General features: G+C 51.2%; 1 protein-coding gene across 4 annotated transcripts in view; it reads right to left on the reverse strand.

The window, feature by feature from the left end:
* LOC126963577 (E3 ubiquitin-protein ligase RBX1) overlaps positions 1-20,021 on the reverse strand; it is a 598,764-nt gene that overhangs the window by 561,830 nt on the left and 16,913 nt on the right. The window contains exons 2-22 of one of the 4 annotated variants that reach the window (XM_050805833.1): positions 9,290-9,407; positions 8,419-8,504; positions 7,915-7,981; positions 5,659-5,867; positions 5,460-5,567; positions 4,884-5,027; positions 4,353-4,548; positions 3,975-4,120; positions 3,537-3,761; positions 3,124-3,178; positions 2,870-2,997; positions 2,630-2,785; positions 2,356-2,410; positions 2,109-2,158; positions 1,801-1,953; positions 1,526-1,596; positions 1,381-1,429; positions 1,207-1,292; positions 854-976; positions 700-760; positions 124-543 (exon numbers count right to left, since the gene is read on the reverse strand). In XM_050805833.1, the coding sequence (XP_050661790.1) occupies positions 466-543; positions 700-760; positions 854-976; positions 1,207-1,292; positions 1,381-1,429; positions 1,526-1,596; positions 1,801-1,953; positions 2,109-2,158; positions 2,356-2,410; positions 2,630-2,785; positions 2,870-2,997; positions 3,124-3,178; positions 3,537-3,761; positions 3,975-4,120; positions 4,353-4,548; positions 4,884-5,027; positions 5,460-5,567; positions 5,659-5,867; positions 7,915-7,981; positions 8,419-8,504; positions 9,290-9,296 (2,253 nt within the window). In that variant the 5' untranslated portion in view covers positions 9,297-9,407 and the 3' untranslated portion in view covers positions 124-465. Of the gene's footprint in view, positions 544-699; positions 761-853; positions 977-1,206; positions 1,293-1,380; positions 1,430-1,525; positions 1,597-1,800; positions 1,954-2,108; positions 2,159-2,355; positions 2,411-2,629; positions 3,179-3,536; positions 3,762-3,974; positions 4,121-4,352; positions 4,549-4,883; positions 5,028-5,459; positions 5,568-5,658; positions 5,868-7,914; positions 7,982-8,418; positions 8,505-9,289; positions 9,408-20,021 lie in introns of those variants that run through there. The other 3 variants (XM_050805831.1, XM_050805832.1, XM_050805834.1) reach the window with 3 other exon arrangements.

Genomic DNA, 20,021 nt, shown 5'->3' on the forward strand with positions numbered 1-20,021 from the left:
GGGCCTGTTGTGTCCCAGCGTCTGAGGGGCCAGGCAGTGCCTTCTAGACTACTCAAGGAAGGGCAGAGCCTTGGACATGAAGACAGCTCTGCAGCCCTGGCTGTACAGAAGACAGGAGGTACGTTCTCAAAGACAGTTTATTTATAAACCAAGGAGGACAGGAGCCTATTAGTCACCCCCATCCCCTTCCCTCTTCCTGAGCAAAGACTGGCACAGACATGGCTCCCCACCGCCTCACAAGGCTTTTGGTACAAACTGGTTTGGCCCAGAGCATCTCTAAGGACCCTGGTAGGGCAGGGCACCCTCTGCTGCCACCACCTGGGATGTGCTGGGGAACCTGGAGTGGGGCAGCCTGATATCCCGGGGCCCCGGCCAGGGCTCTGGAGCTGCTCTTCCCTGGGCTCTGCAGCTTGGGGTCCTGGGCCACCTCAGACCCAGGCCCAAGGCTGGGCTGGGGAGGAGGGGTCACCCATCCACATCCCAGCTGAAGAGATGGTGCTTCACCAGCATGTCCCGGACGCCCTCCTTCAGGGGCTGCTGCGCCTGCAAACAGGGCAGCCCCTCACCTCACAGGCCTTGGGCGTGGCTGGGGTGGTTCCTAACCACTGACACCAGCACTCTGTGTCCCCACCTCAGCCACCCTGTGAACGGTTTGGGCAGCTCCATCAGCACAGGCCTTACAAGGCCCACACCACCCACCTCTCTCTTCGCAGGGAGTTCCCAGTCCTGGGAGAGGCTGAAGGCAAAGCAGCAGAGGACTCTAGAGGTGAGGAGGGGGTTGGTGAGGCTCTTGTCACCCCCAGCCAGCCCTTCCTGACCCACCTCCATTCCCCAAACCCAGCAAGGTCCTCACCGGAGCTCACACTTGATCTGGACCCAGCCCGGGCTGCGCAGGAAGGACCAGGGCTGGTACCACTTCTCCACGGTGGGCAGGCTGGAGCAGAGCACCTCCAGCCACAGGTGCAGCACCTGCTCACTGGGGACACGGCCAGGAGTGGGGAGCAGGGGCGGCTCCAGGCCCTTCTGGCTGCAGCCATGGTAGAGGCCTCCAGCCTGTCCCTCAGCAGCTCCCAGACCACCCTCTTCAGGGAAGGACCTGAGCCCCTGAGGTTCTTTGTCCTTTAGGGTCCCCTGTAAGGACCCTCCCGATGCTGGGCTGGGTCCCCCTACTCCAGTGTTCTCCTCCAACCCCTTTTCCACACTCACTTGAGCCCCACGCAGATCAGTGAGCGGAGCTTCACGTCCATTTGTGCGTGCACTGCATCATGGCTCACGTTCACAGACTGCACAGCCTGGGGACGGCACCATCCGCTGTCACTCAGGCTCCCCCACGGGCTAACCTCGAGAGGTCTATAGGGTCTGGCAGGGGAGGCCCCTTACCCGGTAGAGCAGCTCCTCCGGGGTCAGGACCTTGCCATCTTCGTCCAACCTGAGGGGGCACCAAAGCTCCTGGGGTGCCGGGGCTGGGTCAAACCCCGCCCTCCCACTGCAGGTGGCTCCACCAGAGGAACCCAGGCCCAGTTACCTGAAGGTCTTACAGAGCACCAGGCGGGAATACACGGAGGCAAAATCTCTCTCGACCTCCCGGCCTGCAGCCTGTGGGAACAGCACACGGTGTGAGTGTAGGGACAGGAAGATGCTGGTTCAAAGCCCTTGGGGCCAACTGGGCACCTGTTACTGCCCTGCCAGCTCTTCCCATCCTCTCCGTGGGGCCCAGGGACAGGAAGGGCCTAAGATGGGTACCGGGGGGCACAGCAGGGCTGGTGCAGGGTGGGAGACATGGGCCAGCCACTGACTTACCTCCTCTATAAACAGCCAGGGGTGGCAGGCGCCCCCAAGCAGGGATGGCTTCTTCAGTCCATGTTCGAACAGGGCCTTAAGGGCCGGGCAGAGGGTCCCTCGCACGAGGTCTGTGACCCCCTCCGTCACTGAGTCGTCCCCCGCGATGGAATACTGATGGGAGGGATGGGTCTGAGAAAGCCCTGCCTGACACCTGCAGCCAGTTGCCCTCCTCTGTCCTCTCTGCCATGCTACAGGCCAGGACTCACTGGGGACACAGGCCCTGGCTAGGAGGATGCCAGCCGTGCCTAGCCCGCCCACCCCCTCACCTCTTTGCTGCGCTCATCCAGGACTTCCACAAACTTGGCTGGAAACCAGCCTGTGGGAAAAATAGGCCCTGTGAGGAGCAGCCACAGCTCAGGCAGGCAGGGCAGGGGGAAGCTGGCCCAGGTGCTTCAGGGACCTCAAGCCAGGCAGGGGTAGAGAGAACGGCCTGGCAGCGGCCAGGGTCACTGAAGTCTTCTGTGCCCACCCCCTCCTCCCTCTCCCAGCTCAAGAGCAGACCAAGGCCCCCACCTCGAAGGCCGTTGAGCTCCCCCACCCAGCAGTGCTCGTCCTTCTGAGACACGATCTGCACAGGAGGAAAAACAGTAGGAACCAAAGCTGGGTGCCTGGGGCCAGCGCCGCCTGCACCCCCGATACGACTCCTCAGCAGCTAGGCCAGGCCAAGACCCCTATATCTTCACAAGAGCAGCTCTTGGCAGGGAAAGGGGTTGGAGTGGGGCTTGGTGGAGGGAGGTTGGGGGACCCGCCCCAGCCTGAGGACCTGTAGTCCAGCGCCCCCACGCACTGTGATGATGTCGTTCTTGCGGAAGCCCAGCTCGTCGTCGTCGTGCCGCTCGAAGTCCAGCAGGGCCTTGGCTCGGCGCCGGTGGCCGCGTGAACATGCCACGTAGTTCTCGTGGTCCCGCTGGTGGCTCTCCATGCTGTAGTCTGGAGTCAGCTCCTGCCACAGTGAACACAGGCCCACCAAGGGGGTTGGAGGAGTTAGGGCCATGTTTGGTACCAGCCCGGGGAGCTGGCCACTCACCACGCTGCAGTTTTTGGGGTCTGCGCACTGGAAGTGACGTGCCACGCGCAGGATGGCTTCCCGGAGGTCAGCCACCAGTTCCGTCTGCTTGATGTTCTTGGCCTTGAGTGCCTCCAGGTCATCCTCCCCTAGGAGGCCCAGAGAGCAATGGTGACCACGGCTCACTCCAGGCCCCCGAGGAAGCTCCACATCCACGTGAGCGTGAGGACAGACTGTTCCATGCCCACACTGCCTGGCACCCGCAGAGCTCTCACCGAAGAGCAGAGCAGTGATGGTGGACTTCCTCCGCTGGGTCCTGCGGCGAACAACCTGCACCATGAGGAGGGGGTCAGGGCGGTCCTGGCCCCTGGAAGAGAACCCACCAGCCCTTGGCTTATGCTCTCTCATCTAAAATGGCCTCTGATGCCGGCTCTGAGAGTTGAAAACAGATAATCAGTTCAGAGCTGGGTCTGCCTTCCTCCCAAACTGTGCCAGGGTCAGAACCTGAGACGCATGAAGCCCGAGGTGGCCTGGGTCACCCCACAGCTGTGGTCTGACTGGGCCAGGCTGGGGTGCAGAGCAGGAAGGGCTGGTTTGTTTCCCATAGCCCCCGCACTTGCTCTGAACTTTAAGGTGACCCGTTCCCCACATGCTGTGGGCCAAGTCAGGGCCCCCCATCCTGGGTCACCTGAGAGAGGTTGGTGAGGGTGCCGGTCCCCAGGAGCTGACCCTGGTCTGCAATGAGATAGGCCAGGTGCTTGCGGCGCTGAGTCTCCACAGCCACGTCGGTGAGGGAGCCGGCCAGCCGCATGGCCACCCCCAGAAGCAGCTCCGCGTCCTCCATCTGCGACGGGATATCCGATAGCGTGTTGAAGATGGAGGCTGAGTTCTCTGACTGGATCAGCTCTTCTTCCTGGGCCATGTCAGAGCAGGATGCAGGGAGAAGGTTGTTACTGCAGGAACCTGGCACTGAGCTGACCCCAACCCCCATCCTCAGGGACCCGTTTGCCTTGGCACGGTTGTCAGGGGCCGGGGGACTGGTCTTGCCTGGCCCAGGGAGGTCTCTCACTCCCTGCCCCCCATCTCGGGCTCCTACTCCTCAGCCTGAAGTGGGGCCCTGGAGCACCTTGAGGTGCAGCATGCCCAGCGTGAGCTGGAACAGCACCCGGGAGCCCTCATAGAAAAACAGGTCCCAGATGCGCAGAAGCAGCTTGATGTCCACCACGCTGGCGAAGGCCGTGAGGAACCAGTGCAGTGTGATCAGGGACAGCTCTGTAAACACAGGAGCCGAAGCTGCTGGGGAGGAGGTGGAGGAAACCTCCATCCCCAGAACTGGAGGGAGGTCCTCCCTGCCCAAGAGCGAAGGAGGGGATGGGGCAGGGAACACCGGAGAACAAAAGAGCGACAAAGACCAGAGTTGGGGGCTATGCCCCATCCCCCCTTGGCCATCCGCCTGAGGCCTCCAAGCTGCAGAATGGGAGCCACTGGCTCAGAGGCCCCTTACCGATGTCATGCTCCTGGAGCAGCTTGTCCAGGCGAGGCAGGTACTGGACAATGAGGTGGCGCAGGACCCGCTGGTCAGTCTGGACGCCCAGCAGGGTGGTGCTGAAGTAGGAGGCGGGGAGCAGGTCCTCGATGATGGCGCACATCATCCAGAAGGCGTCCTCCTCCTCCAGGAACAGCAGGAGGCAGGCAGCCACCTGGCCAGGGCATGGGGATAAGGGCCCTCTACCCAGGTCTTTGTGCAAATTAGAAAAGGTGCCCCTACCCTAGGGAGACCATTTAGCAAAAGCCTCTTGGGGGGCACGCATGCTGGAACACAGGCCTTCCCCGGCTGCTTTCCTTGGCCGGCCTCAGTTTCACACCCTTTGGGGGGCCCCTCTGCTTGAATAACGTGCAGCTGCCCTGATCTCCTTGGGGACTCCCCTGTCCCCCCACCTCCCCTCCTGCTGCCCCAGAGCGGGAGACCATTCCTTGTTAGGGGTCCTGGAGGAGGCCCTGGGGCTGTCACTGCCCTTGCCGGGGCTGTGCTCACCATACCAGTGCCCTGGCAGTAGCCGATCTCTGGGTAGAGCCAGGCCAGGGCCCGGAGCACCCTGCGCAGGCGGGGCACCCCGATGCTGCCCATGCTGGCGAAGCAGGCGTTGCTGGGCATGGTGCGCAGCAGGTCCTTCTCAATCTGTCCGGCAGCCATTGGCACCCACAACAAGAAGACCTTGTGACACCCTGGGAGGGAGGCAGACCCCAGGCGGGCTTCTCCCCCAGGAATGGGGATTCCTTGTGTTCCTGGTCAAGGTCACCCTCCTCCCTTCAGGGTCAGCTCCCAGCCAGTGTGGAGCTGGGACATCAAATCCACCTGGGAAGCTTCATGCCAGACAGAGTGAATGAGAACGTGTGGCCCAAGGCCTGGAGTCTATATTTAGAGTCTCCATCTGTTCCTAAAGTGGACCCGGGCTTGGGAACCCCATCTCCAAACACCAATGGCCTTTTGGACAATTCTTTCTGTGGCCTACAGAGGACCCAGGAAGGAGCATGTATCCTCTCCCCCACCCCCCAACAAGGGCACACTCCCAGAGCCCCAGGCAGCCTCCCTCTCTCCTGCCAGCCTCACCTGCTTGGCAGCAAGGGTCTCATCATTGGAGCTGTTCTTCACAATCTCGCGGTAGGACAGCTCGGAGTTCCTCTTCTTCTGCAGGGCCCCAGAGAGCCGCATCCATAGCTGAGGGAAAGGAGTCGCAAGGGCACTCAGTCTTTCTCATGACACCTAATCATGGGGTCAAGACCCTCTCAAAACCCTGTGGCCACTTTACCTGTGGCCTCATGCCATGTGGGATGCCGGCCAGCACCAGGGAACGGAGCTTCTCAGAGCGGGGCAGAGAGACTGCAATCTTGTCCCAGGTGAGATCCCCCACATCGTGGTTATGGGTAAACTCCAGGTGGGCCTGCCACCGCAGCCTCTGTGGAGCATCCTCCAGCAGCGGGGAGCTCGCCAGCAGACTAGAGCCAGGCTCACCACCTTCTGCCAAGAGACAGCCGAGGGACGCCGCAGTGAGCAGAGGAGGAAGAAAAAAGCATTCTCTACTACGTGTTCTGCAAGCAGCCAGGCCTCTGTCTTCAGGAGGGTCTCAGCTTCATGGCTCTAGGCCAGCTCTCTCCCGCCAGATCCAGATTCCCACAGCTAATGGCTTTCTGACAGCTCCAGGTGATCATCTAACCTGCACCTATGATGAGCAAAGCTCTTCACTGTCTCCTCAAAGCCACTCCTACCACAGTACTACCCAGATCCAGAAATGACACCTCCATTCTCCCGATGCTCAGCCTAAACCTTGGAGTCACCTCTGGCTCCTCCCTTGCCCAGACTCCACACTCAGTCCTTTGGCAAACCCACGGCCCTTGTCCAAGCCATCGTCCTTCATCCAGATTGCTGCACTGGCCCTCCCACTGACCTCCCTGTTGCTACCCTCACCTCCCAAAGGCCGTTCTCCTCAGCAGCCACAGCAACCCTTCCAAAATGCAAGTCAGATCATGTCACACTGCTCAGAGCTGAGACTCAAAGGCAAGGGCTTTCCAGGGCTCCCTCAGCTGCTTCCTCTGGGCCATGCCCCCTCTGTCCTCATCCCCTACCATTTTCCTCTTGCTCCCTCCCCTCCAATGACATGGTCTGAAAGGGCCACTTCAGGGCCTTTGCACCTCTCCTTCCCCAGCTCTGCCCATTCCCTGGCTTCCTTATATATGATTTACTGCCCCTCTTCCCTGAAGTATTTTCCCAGCCCTTCTTGCTCCAGCATATTACATGCTTGTTTACGGCCTGTCTCCCTCTCTAAAATGAGAACTCCATGCAGTCGAGACCACCTTCAGTTTTGTTTAAGGGCCTAGGGGTGCAGCTGTGGAGACTACAGCACCCACAGTTGGGTTCATGAGATATTTGTTGAATGAATGAGGTGAAGCTCTCCTGTGGCAGCCCAGCAATCTCTGGGTGAGCTCCATAGACAGCCTCGTCCTTATTCACCCAAAAGCCAATCCCTCAGCCCAGCTTTCAAAAACACCAACTTTAATGACTTTACCTACAGTAAAATGCACAAATGTTAGGTGTACATTTTGGTGTATAAACAAATGTCTAAGCAGTCTCAGTTCCATGGCGTAACAGTGAACACTCTGACCCCAGTGACCCAGCCAAACAAACTCCATCATACCAGCAAGTTCCCTGTGTCCCTCTCAAACCAAACCTTTACCCTGCAACTACCTGCCTACAAATCAGAAGAACAAGGAAAACCCTTGTCAGAATTGGAAATGTGAGTGACCTGAAGGTGATCAGTTGCAGTCAATTAAAATGTCCTAGCCACAGGTCTGGCCTGGCATCCAGTTGTCTTGGCAGATGACCTTCCCAATAGCCCACTCAGGACCAAAAGGCCCATTTATAGTAGAAAACAACAGAAAAGGATTGAGACTCAGTTATAGAAAAGTGGTTATCCAAATACTGTAAGTTCATTATGATATTATACAGCCACTGAAAATACTCTTTTTTCTTTTCTGAGACAAAGTTTCGTTCTTGTTGCCCAGGCTGGAGCGCAATGGCATGATCCCTGCTCACTGCAACCTCCGCCTCCTGGGTTCAAGCGATTCTCCTGCCTCAGCCTCCCGAGTAGCTGGGATTACAGGTGTGTACCATCACACCTGGCAAATTTTGTATTTTTAGTAGAGACCGGGTTTCACCATGTTAGCCAGGCTGGTCTTGAACTCCTGGCCTCAAGTGATCCACCCACCTCAGCCTCCCAAAGTGCTGGGATTACAGGCGTGAGCCACCACGTCCAGCCTGAATTTTTCAACTTCTCTACAGTGAACACTATTGGTTTTACTATCAGGTGAGGTTCAGTAAAATTTATCTCAAAAAAAACAGAGGTTTCCCATACATATAACAGTATCACCCTCAGATACACTCTGTCCTTAAATCTGGAACTGTGACGCATCAGAGCTCAGCCGTCACATCTAAGTAATTCTAGTCAAGGGAGCGGAGTCCTCCCCAAAGAACATCAGCAACATGACCCACAAAAGGGGCTCAATGTTACCTTCCTTGTACACACGGAAACCAAACTCATCGTAGTAGAAATCTGGTTGCTCTGCTGACTCTTCCTTCTAGAATCAGGATGAGATTGAAGTCAGTTGTCTGTACCCTAGCTGGAGGCCTCAGGTCTGAAAGATGCCACCCACAGGGTTGCCTGCTAAAATCCCACCCAGCCTTCAAGCTCAGATGAAAGGCTACTCTTCCAAAAGCCTTCTCTGGTTACCAATCTCCTCTGAACCTTCTAGCTTCCTTGTTCTTCTCAGAGGTCAAAGATAATAAAAATCAAGGCAAGAAACATGTTTTATGCATTTGTGTCCCTATAATACCGACAGCATACTACCACAGTGATTGACTCACACAGGCACATGGAGCTAAGATACCATCTCTGGTGGGGACCCCATAACCCTGTGTGAGTTGGCCACCTCTTCCTGGGCAGCCTGCAGAGCTGGGTCCCCTTCATACCGCAGTGTGGGAGCACAGCAGGCTGGTGCCTGGCTAACTGCTGTACCTGTGTATACTTGGCCAGGATCTCCTGGGGCCATATGCTCGGAGTCAGGGCTGAGAAAGGGCCACAGGCAGAAGGTGTATGGCTTCCTAAAACCAAAGAGGACCAGGAGAACAATCAAGAAAATGCAGAGGCAGGCCAGGCGCAGTGGCTTACGCCTGTAATCTCAACACTTTGGGAGGCCGAGGTGGGCGGATCACCTGAGGTCAGGAGTTTGAGACCAGCCTAGCCAACATGGTGAAACCCATCTCTACTAAAAATACAAAATTAGCTGGGCATGGTGGCACATGCCTGTAATCCCAGCTACTTGGGAGGCTGAGGCAGGAGAATTGCTTGAACCCAGGAGGCGGAGGTTGCAGTGAGGAGGGATCATGCCATTGCGCTCCAGCCTGGGCAACAAGAGCGAAACTCTGTCTAAAAAAAAGGAAAAAAGAAAATGCAGAGGCAAAATTCAAGTCAGGAAATAATGCTCTCCCTGTAAGAACACCAGCATTAAAGGGACTAGCCCATCTCAAGCGTTATGGGGAGGGAAGGAGCAGAATGAAAGAAACCTCCTAGAGATCAGCAAATTTCTGGAGAAGAGGGGGAAGAAACAGCAGCACGTTACAAAACATGACCAAACTTCATCTTCCAGCCTCTTTCTCCACCTGAGGAGTGCAGATCTGCAGGCTGCAGGGCCGGAGGAGGAGAGCTGGAGAGCGGAGCTGAGAAGGAAGTTTTAATAACTTTCTCAGCCAGCCAGAAGCCTTCCCTACCATCTCCACCTCTCTTATCTGGATGGTGTTTTATGGAAAACAAACAAGCCAGCTTCCAACCCTCTGGCTCCTCTGTGAGAGCTTCACACCCCGTTTCCAAGTCCGGCCCCTGCTTCTACCTGACATTGTGCTGTGGGGCTGGCAAGTCTTCTGTAGCTCCAGGCTCGGAAGTCTCCTATCCTGCTATCTTAGAGCTGGAAGGCGCCTCAGGCTTCATCTGGTCCAGAATCATCTGCCCTGTTAGAAGAGTAAAGAGGAAAGTCATTCTATTTTTATTTATTTATTTTAGACACAGTCTCGCTCGGTCACCCAGGCTGGAGTGCAGTAGTGTGATCTCGGCTCACTGCAACCTCTGCCTCCTGGGTTCAAGAGATTCTTCTGCTTCAGCCTCCCGAGTAGCTGAGACTACAGGGGTGCGCCACCACACCAGGTGATTTTTGTATTTTTAGTAGAGATGGGGTTTCACTACATTGGCCAGGCTGGTCTTGAACTCTTGACCTTGTGATCCCCCCACCTCGGCCTCCCAAAGTGTTGGGTTATAGGCATGAGCCACCACACCCAGCCTGAGGAAAGCCATTCTAAAACACCCTCTCTCCTACAAAGAGGAGCCCTTTCCACCCACACTCTGATTTTGCTAGCCTGGAGGCAGTGGGAACTGAAGTCTTAGCCATTGTTTAACAAGGGAAGGGAAAAAAAAAATCACTTTGCCCATTTTTATTTTTGTTTATTATTTTTTGAGACGGGTCTCGCTCTGTGGCCCAGGCTTGAGTGCAGTGGATCTTGGCTCACTGCAGCCTCCACCTCCTGGGCTCAAGCGATCCTCCCACGTAGCTGAGACTACAGGCATGCACCACCATGCCTGGCTAACTGTTGTATTTTTTTGTAGAGATAGGTTTTCGCCATGTTGCCCAAGCTGGTCTCGAACTCCTGGGCTCAAGCAATCAATCTGCCTGCCCTGGCCTCCCAAAGTGCTGGGATTACAGGTGTGAGCCACCATTCCCAGCAGCTATTTGTCTTTTTTTCTTTTTTGAGACAGGGTCTCACCCAGGTTGCAGTGCAGGGGCACAATCACAGCTCACTGCAGCCTTGACCTCCTAAGCTCATGGGATCCTCCCACCTTAGCCTCCCAAGTATCTGGGACTGTAGGCACACGCCACCACGCCCGGCTAATTTTTGTATTTCTTGTGGAGATAGAGTTTCACCATGTTTCCCAGGCTGGTCTCAAACTCCTAAGCTCAACAGATCCACCTGCTTCAGCCTACCAAAGTGCTGGGTTTACGAGCATGAGCCACTGCACCCAGTCAAGCCTTTTACTTGTGACCACAGAATGAAAGGCTCTCACTATGAAAGGAAGTGGAGGTAACAATGAGGAGATGTGGCTGAAAGATTTCAAGACGAGTTACATTCCAGTTTTTGAAATCATATTTACCTAAACCTGGCACTGAAAAAAAATTTACTTTTGCCATTTTTCAGACAACGAGAGTTCAGAAATGACAGTTGTTAATCCTGGTCCATAGCAGAACCTATTCTCCATGCTATCTGCCATGGAATTCTGGTGTTGGGAATTCTAGTAAATCGCAAAGAATTAGGTAAGTGAGAAGCAAAAAAGAGGAAAATCAAACCATCACTTCAAAGGAGCTATGAGAAAATCCCAGTTCTCTTTAAAGACATACAAGTATGGGGACAAAAGTAGCTCCTGTGGGCAGCCCAGCTGTGGTCCCAGCCTCTGCTCCTGCCCCAGACAAACACTGGCCAAGTTTAGGATAAAGGGAAAAGCAGAACATTCCTGAACATTCCTGACCATTATAGAGGTTTGGTGCCCAGTGGGAGAGGCGCTCCCTCCTGCTTCCAGACACGCCGCTGAGAGCCAGATGGCAGAACCTGCTTCCCCAACAGGCCGGCCATCCTGGCTGGTTGGTTCTGTGTGAAGAGAATAGAATTTTAATGTCTTTCTTCAGTGTAAAATATATGTGATACAGGGTTTACCTCAGAACTATGAGCTGGATGGAGGATTACATATTTTTACATTAAAGAGACTGAGCTACAAGTTTTAAAAAGCATGTCATGTTATCATTATACCCTTACAACACATTTATTCCTTATACAAGAAAAAATAAGCCTAGAAGAGACTGATAGTTTCCAAATGGACTCCCAAAAACTCTGCCCTGCCACACCATGCAACCCCACCTTGTGAAATGATGGACACATGGCCACCAGCTAGATGGCCCTGGGAATGGAACCCAGTGCTCTATTATGCCTCCCGCTGGCTTGGAGCCTGAGAATGGCATATGGCTGTGGCAGAACCACCACGTGTCCGCCTTGGGAGGCAGTGGGCTCAGCACTCATCCTCTGCACCATGATTAAAAATAAAGACATCTCAGCCGGACGTGGTGGCTCATGCCTGTAATCCCAGCACTTTGGGAGGCCGAGGTGGGTGGATCACCTGAGGTCGGGAGATTGAGAACATCCTCGCCAACATGGTGAAACCCTGTCTCTACTAAAAACACAAAAATTAGCTGGGCGTGGTGGCGTGTGCCTGTAATCCCTGCTACTTGGGAGGCTGAGGCAGGAGAATTGCTTGAACCTGGGAGGCAGAGGTTGCAGTGAGTCGAGACGGTACCACCACATTCCAGCCTGGGTGACAGAGACTCTGTCTCAAAAGAGAATCGGATGATAAACATAGAAATAGACTGTGATAACTACAGTGCTGTGAGGAAAAATAAAGCAAGGTCAAGATGTGGAGAGTCTCAGAAGAGAGGGGATTTATATCAAGTGGTCAGGAGCAGCCTTTAAGAATAAGGGTTAGGGACACCTGAGCAAAGACCAAAAGGAACTGAGGGCTCATGGCTACCTGAGGGAAAGGAGATCCAGGGGGAAGCACCAAGTTGGGAGCACACTGGGCACGTTAAAACAGCTGCAAGGCAGCCATCAGGCTGGAGGGGCTGGGGAATGAGGAGGAAACAGTGGGAGGAAACAGCCTGAACGGTGGGAGGAGATGCAGCAGGGGGCTACCAGGCCTCACAGTGTGGTGGAGATTCTGGGCTTCATGCTCAGTGAGCTGGGAAAGTAGGGGAGGGCTCTGAGCTCTCTCTGGCTGCCTTGCAGAGGAGGTGGTGGACATAGAGGAGGCTGCTGGATTAGTCAGGGTGAAAGGTATGTTGACTTTTCTGTGGTGGGAACACTGAGAAATGGTCACATTATGGATATATTTTATCTTATTTATTTTGTTAGAGACAAGGTCCCTCTATGTTGCCCGGCTGGTCTTGAATTCCTGAGCTTAAGTGATCCTCCTGCCTCGGCCTCCCAAACTGCTGTGATTACAGGCGTGAGCCACCACACCCGGCCAGATTCTGGATAGAAAGAGTCTGCAGGGTTTAGCTCTTTAATGCCACACACACATATAAATGTATGTAATGTATATATAAACATGCCACTTCTCCCACTGGCTCCAGAACCCAGCCGGATGTGAACTGTGAAGCTGGGTGGGCAGGTTTTTCCTGCCTCTGGTCGCTATGGAAACCTTCCTGAAAGCAGCCATCTGGGAGTTGGCAGGAGCAGCCCAGAGAGTCAGCCACGTAAGGGTGGCTGCCCTCCTGTTGTCACAGGAGTACTGAGAGGCAGAAACTTGAAAAACAGGATTGATTTAGGTACCTTTGAGGAGCTCTGGAAGGAATTTTTCAAAATTAAATGTACATACTCCCTAGTTTAATAATCCTACAATTTCCTATAAGGCAAATTTTGTTTAGAAAGCACAGAAGGCCACATCTCACTATAAACCCTGTTTTCCCACATCTGTGGGGAGGGGCAGAAAAGGTTCTGTTCATTTCCTGTGGTCTCTTCACATAGATCAGAGGGATATGGCCCCCCATTCTCTCTGCTCCTACTACCCTGTCCGGTGTCCTGTTTTTTTCACAACACAGCATGGTCGCTACCACTACACAGATGATTTTCTACAGACATTTACCACGGAACATGAAAGCTGTAAGCAACATAAGCAAAAATACTTCTAAGAGGCCTCTGAGACGCTGAAGACTGCATTTCCTCCGTGAGGAGGGAAGAGGACACTGGAAGCTGTCGATAAAAACTCACCTAGACAGAGAAGCACAAAGTCGGGAAAGTCCAAGAAAGGCTGGAGTAAAAAAAGATTAATGTCGGTACTATAGATGCTAAGAAAGGATAAAATCAGACAATAAATGCTCAAAGAAACATGAACATTTTTTGGAAAAGGAAAAAATATATGAATAGCTTTTTCAAGGTAAGGGTACAAAATAATTGGTTTTCTTCCTGGTTTTTCTCCTTGACTTCTATTCTTCAGCACACCTCTAAAATGTATGTGGGCTCCAATCTGGCCGCTACGTGGGCAGACAGCTTGTAGAGAGACAAGAGTGGATGCTGGGAGGCAAGAGTGGCGTGCAGGGGAAAGATTATGGAGAATGAGTCCAAAGTGACAGTGGAGACAAAGAGAAGTAATAGATTCAAGACACAATCAGAGGCAGAATCAACAGGCCTTGCCACACAGTTGGATGTGGGGAGAACGGGAGTGACCACAGGCAAGGCCTAGGTTTCCGGTCTGAACTCTGGGCTTCTGATGATGCCATTTCCTAATATGAGAGAAATGTGAACAAAACAGGTTTGGGGAGGGGGGAAGTTAAGAGTTATGGGGCAGGGGCTGGGCATAGTGGCTCACGCCTGTAATCCCAGCAGTGTGGGAGGCCGAGGTAGGTGGATCACCTGAGGTCAGGCATTCGAGACCAACCTGGCCAACATGGTGAAACCCCGTCTCCACTAAAAATACAAAAATTAGCCAGGCATGGTCACAGGCACCTGTAATCCCAGCTACTTGGGAGGCTGAGGCAGGAAAATCGCTTCAGCCCGGGAGGTGGGGGTTGTAGTGAGCTGAGATTGTGCCACTGCACTCCAGCCTGGGTGACAGAGTGAGACCCTGTCTGAAAAAAAAAGAGTTACGGGGTAATTTAAATGCTCATTTAGAAATTCAAGTGGAGCTGTTAAGTAGGTGATTGCATCTATATATCTATGTTTACAGGGAGATGTCAGAGGTAGAAATGTAAATCTGGGAGTTTTTCATTCATCTATCCAACCAACAAAAAAATTTTTTTGCAACTACTGTGTACCAAACACTGTTCCATGTGTTAGAGATATAGCAGTAAAACAAGATGGGCAAAGTTCCTGCTTTCACGAACCTGCAATTTCTTCATCTGTAAAATGGAAATAATACCTTACTACTTATGAGGCTAAGTGAGAAAATGTAATACTTGTAACTATACTCAGCACATGGCATGTGCTTAATAAATGCCAGTTTTTATCAGTTACAGAAAACAGACAATATGTAAATAATTTCAGAAAAATAATACATGCCATGAAGAAAACAGAACAAGAGGTTACAAAGTGACAGGTAGGAGTGGAGGGGCTATTTTTAATTGGTGGTTGGGGAAGGCCTCTCTGAGTAAATGACTTTTCAGCTCACACCAGAATAAGAAGGAGCCAGCTCTGTGAAGATCTAGAATAATAGTGATGAGGGGGAAAGTAGCAGGTAACATTGGAAAAGGAGGCAGGAGCTAGCTTATAGATGGCCCTTCCAGCCATGACAAAAACTGGAATTTTTTTTTTTTTTTTTTTTTTGAGACAGGGGTCTTGCTCTGTCACCAGGCTGGAGTGCAGTGGCATAATCTCACTCACTGCAACCTCTGCCTCCTGGGTTCAAGCGATTCTCCTGCTTCAGCCTCCCGAGCAGCTGGGATTACAGGTGCCCGCCACCGTGCCTGCCTAATTTTTGTATTTTTAGTAGAGATGGGGTTACACCATGTTGGCCAGCCTGGTCTTGAACTCCTGACCTAGTGATCCACCCGCCTTGGCCTCCCAAAGGGCTGGGATTACAGGCGTGAGCCACTGCGCCTGGCCAGTCTCCAAGGTCTTGGACCTGAGCAACTGTGCAGGTCCCATCAACTAAGACGCAGGAAGCCTGGTGAAAGCAAATTTTGGGGTTAGAAATCAAGAGTTCTGCTTTGGCTATGTTAAGTTGGGAAGACGATCAGACTCCTCAGTGGAGAGGTCAAGTTTGCACCTTATGAGCACAGAGTTCACAGACGTCAGAACTAGAAATGTAAATGTGGGAAGCGTCAGCATAGAGCAGAACTAGATGTCATTGCCAAGGAGGGAATGCAGAGTAGGGGCCCTAGGACCAAATCCTAAAACACTCCAACATTTAGAAGTTAGGCAGAAAAGGAGGCAGGAAACAACATTTGGGAACTGGCCAATGAAACAGAAGGAAAACGAGTAGTGTGTGGTGTCGTGGAAACCAACAGAAGTGAGTATTGCTAGAAAGAGTGCTCTGGTTTTAATGTGTCCCCTCCAAAATTCAGGTGTTGCCAACGTGATAGTATTAAGAGCTGGAACCTTTAAGAGGTGATGAGGCCACGAAGGCCCCTCCCTCATGAATGGGATTAGGTCCCCTTCTAAAGGGGCTTGACGGAAGGAGTTGGCCCTCTTGCCCTTCCGCCGTATTAGGATGCAGCAAGAAGTCCCTCAACAAACGCCTTGGACTTACGAGCCTCCCAAACTGTGAGAAATTTCTGTTCTTTAAAAATGAGCCAGCATATTCTGTTACAGCAGCACAAAACAAACTAAGACAAGGAGTGGGTGATCATCTGTGTCAATCAATATGAGGACAGAGAACTGGTCCTTGGCTTAGCAAGCTGAAGGTTGTTTGTGATCCTGAAAAAAGCTTTTAATTTTAATGGTCAAGGTGAAGGTCCAACTGGAGTGAGTTGAAGAAGGAATACAAGAAAAGTAGAATCATTAGCATGAAGACAGTATATGACTTCGACCATTTAAAAATGTATAGGCCTGGCACAGTGGCTCACACCTATACTCCCAGCTCTTTGGGTGGCCCAAGGCAGCCACCCAAATCTGACCACCCGGATCACCTGAGGTCAGGAGTTCCAGACCAGCCTGGCCTACATGGTGAAACCCCGTCTCTATTAAAAATACAAAAGTTAGCTGGGCGTGGTGGCAGGCGCCTCTTAGTCCTAGCTATTTGGGAGGCCGAGGTGGGAGAATTGCTTGAACCCACGACGCGGAGTGCAGTGAGCTGATATCGCGCCATTGCACTCCAGCCTGGCAACAGAGTGAGACTCCATCTCAAAAAAAAATAGTGAAAAGGTGAAAACAACCCAAATGTCCAACAACTGATGGATAAACAAAATGTAGCATATGCAGACAATGAACTATATTATTCATCCATTAAAGGAATGAAATACTGGAATGTGCTACAACATGAATGAACCTTGAAAATACTATGCTCAGTGAAAGAAGCCAGTCACAAGGCTGCCTATATTGTATGATTCCATTTCTACGAAATGCCCAACAAAGGCAAATCCATAGACTGAAAGCACATGAATGGCTGTCAGGGGCTGAGGGAAGGGCGGATGGGAAATGACTGCTAATGGGTAACGGAGCTTTCTTTTGGGCTAATGGAGATGTTCTGGAATTAGATACTGATGATGGTTGCATAACATAGTGAATGTACTAAAAACTGGTAAATTATACACTTTAAAAGGGTCACTTTTATGGTGTATGAATTATATCTCAATTTTAAAAATGATTATAGTTTAAGTATAGTAGAACATTAGAGTAAGAAGGTATCTTCCTTGAGCTTTTTCTGAGGACCACCAGTGAAGCTGAGTACTGACAACAGTGAATTAGCTTCTCCCCATCTTGCCTTTCTTTTCCTCTGCAGAGCTGCTACTACTCCCCACCTTAAATATCCACCTCTGCAGAGATTTAATGCTTATACAAAACCAAGGAAAGAAAAAAAGTGTAAACAATTAGAAATAGCTTATCCAGAACTGTGAAAAGGATCCCCTTCTCTCTCATTTGTAACTAACAGTTTCCTAACACAGCTCTGCATGAATTTGACATCTTAGCAACCTGTGAAATCAGGAACTTCCTAAGCCGCTTTAAAAAAAAAAAAAAAGCCTGTAATTTTCCAAGTTACTGTAACAGGCCCCCTTCCCCTGCCATAGTCTAAATAATTACTGAATAATCACTGGAAAAAAAACTGACAACACTTTGAAACTCAGGTTTCCAAGCCACTGGTTTGGGTTGACAGTTTTTAAGGCTAAATAAAATCCCCAGGTGTCTCTCTTCATCTGGGTTGCAGTTGCTCCCTATTATCAGGAAGTATTAATACTTTTCCAAAAGCAAAAGCCACTAAAAGCAGTTTAAAGGAAAAGAGATACAAACAAGGACACCAGAAAAGTGCAGCAATTTGCAAAACAGGCTCTAGGGTGGAAAAATGCTATTTACAAATCTGCTTTTACAGATATGCCTCCATGTCTCCTGAGTTTTCACCACAGCCCAGGCATTTCGTTTCCAGGCCCGGCCAGAGCTGGGTTTGGGTGAGACACTGGCTGTCAGAGCCCAAGGATCAGAAGCACTTCTGGGCACTCAGCACAAATGCTCACAGGACCATTCTTTTCTACTGAGAATACAGTAAGATGCAAACACAAATGATAAACTTAAGTCCTTGCAGGATAAATTTCAGGGCAAAGGAAATCTCTGGATTATAAACACAGTCAATAGGCTAATCATGGCAAAGGAAGCTCTGGACTCTTGAGTCTTGTAATTACACTAACACAACTTTTTGTGTTGTGTTTTGAGACAGGGTTTCACTCTGTTGCCCAGGCTGGAGTGCAGTGGCATGATCAGAGCTCACTGCAGCCTTGAACTCCCAGGCTCAAGCAAGCCTCCCATCTCAGCCTCCTGAGTAGCTGGGACTACAGGTGTGCACCACCACACCAGGCTAATTTTTTTTATTTTTTGTAGAGACCGGATCTCACTATGTTGCCTAGCCTGGTTTCAAACTCCTGGGCTCAAGGGATCCTCCTGCCTCAGCCTCCCAAAGTGCTGGGATTACAGGCATGAGTCACACACCCAGTTGATCAGTGGTTCTCAAAATACAGAGTGTATCAGAATCACCTGGAGGGCTTCCTCAAACCCAGACAGCTGAGGCCCAGCCCCTGAATTTCTGACTCAGCAGGTGTAAGTAGGACCTGAGACTGCCTCTCCCAGGTGATGCAGATGCTTTTGGTCCGGGGAACACACTTTTTGAGAACCACTGACCTGAATTCCTCTTTGACCATTATTCTTTCAAATTCTAGCTCAGATGTGGCCTCCTCTAACAAGCCTTTCTTTCCAACTTCCATATTCCCTACTTCCTTCCCCAAAAGAATTAATCATTGTACATGCTGCTGTTGATTTCATGTGATACTATAATTTATGGACATGTGTATCTGTTCCATGTCCAGTACCTAGGCCAGTGCTGACATGTGGCAGGGGCTGTTTGGTGAATGAGCACAGCAAACTCGTAGAAGGTCCTGATGTACAACACGCTCTTTTCCTGTGCCTTGGGCTCTCTACTGCTCCCCTTGCTCATAATGCCCTCCACTTTACCTGACTTCTTCAAGGCACAGCTCAAGCACTGCCTCCTCTAAGAAGCCTTCTTTGATACTCCCCCTGCCTTTAGTTTGTGTTAGGTGCCCCTATTCCTCTGGGCCCCCAACCAACCTGTCTATACATATCTTACTAAGAGCTACCATTCATTGCATGCTAAATGCCAGGGACTCAAATAAACAGAACTGAATTAAATCCTTTAGAGGTTCTTTGGCCCAGCAATTCCCGCTTCTGGAAATTTATCCTACGTGCCAGCAGAATGATCCATATACAACTTAACTCCCTATAGCACTGGTTTTGAAAACAAAATATGAGATGGCAAAATATTAGGAAACCTCAATACCCACTGATACAGGACTGTTTAATTACTGTATATCTATATAATAAAATGGTGTGCAGCTGTCACTGATAGGGGCTAAGTAAAAAAAGCAAGGAGAGTGAGAAAAATGTGAAAATGCTTGTTAAAAAGGGGAGAAATTTTCATATGAAATAAGGCTACATGTGGGGGGAACTGGGTGGCAGGGAGACTTTTACTTCATAATCTTTCTGTACCTTTTGCATTCTGAACAGTGTTATTACCTATGCAAACAAAGTTAAACATGAAAACAATTTTAAAGACCTTTAGAGAATCACAGAGCAAGAGATTAGGGTGCCCCCCATTTAAAAATGAAATGAGTATGAGGAACTTCTACAAAGTTTAGATTTTTTTCCCTAGATGACTTGTTCTGTATCTATGAAATGGCCAATAATGAGTTCTATTTCCTCTCTATTTCACATATCTGCATTATTAGTGTCCTCAGTGTGAGCTAGGGCTAAAGAGTCAATCCAGCACAGCTGAAGTTTATTAAATCTAATGACTACACTGCAGTTCTTTGTGTTTTTGAAATGGAGTTTTGCTCTTGTTCCCCAGGCTGGAGTGCAGTGGCGCGATCTCGGCTCACCACACCCTCCGCCTCCCAGGTTCAAGCAATTCTCCTGCGTCAGCCTCCCGAGTAGCTGGAATTACAGACATGCAGCACCACACCCGGCTAATTTTGTATTTTTAGTAGAGACAGGGTTTCCCCATGTTGAGGTTGGTCTTGAATTCCTGACCGCAGGTGATCTGCCCACCTCAGCCTCCCAAAGTGCTGGGATTACAGGCGTGAGCCACCGAGCCCAGCCGTTTTGTTTTTGAGATGGCGTCTCGCGCTGTCACCCAGGCTGAAGTGCAGTGGCACGATCTTGGCTTACTGCAAGCTCCGCCTCCCGGGTTCACGCCATTCTCCTGCCTCAGCCTCCCGAGTAGCTGGGACTACAGGCACCCGCCACCACACCCGGCTAATTTTTTGTATTTTTAGTAGAGACAGGGTTTCACCATGTTAGCCAAGATGGTCTCGATCT

Source organism: Macaca thibetana, chromosome 10, assembly GCF_024542745.1.
Source record: "Macaca thibetana thibetana isolate TM-01 chromosome 10, ASM2454274v1, whole genome shotgun sequence".
NCBI classification, from domain to species: domain Eukaryota; kingdom Metazoa; phylum Chordata; class Mammalia; order Primates; family Cercopithecidae; genus Macaca; species Macaca thibetana.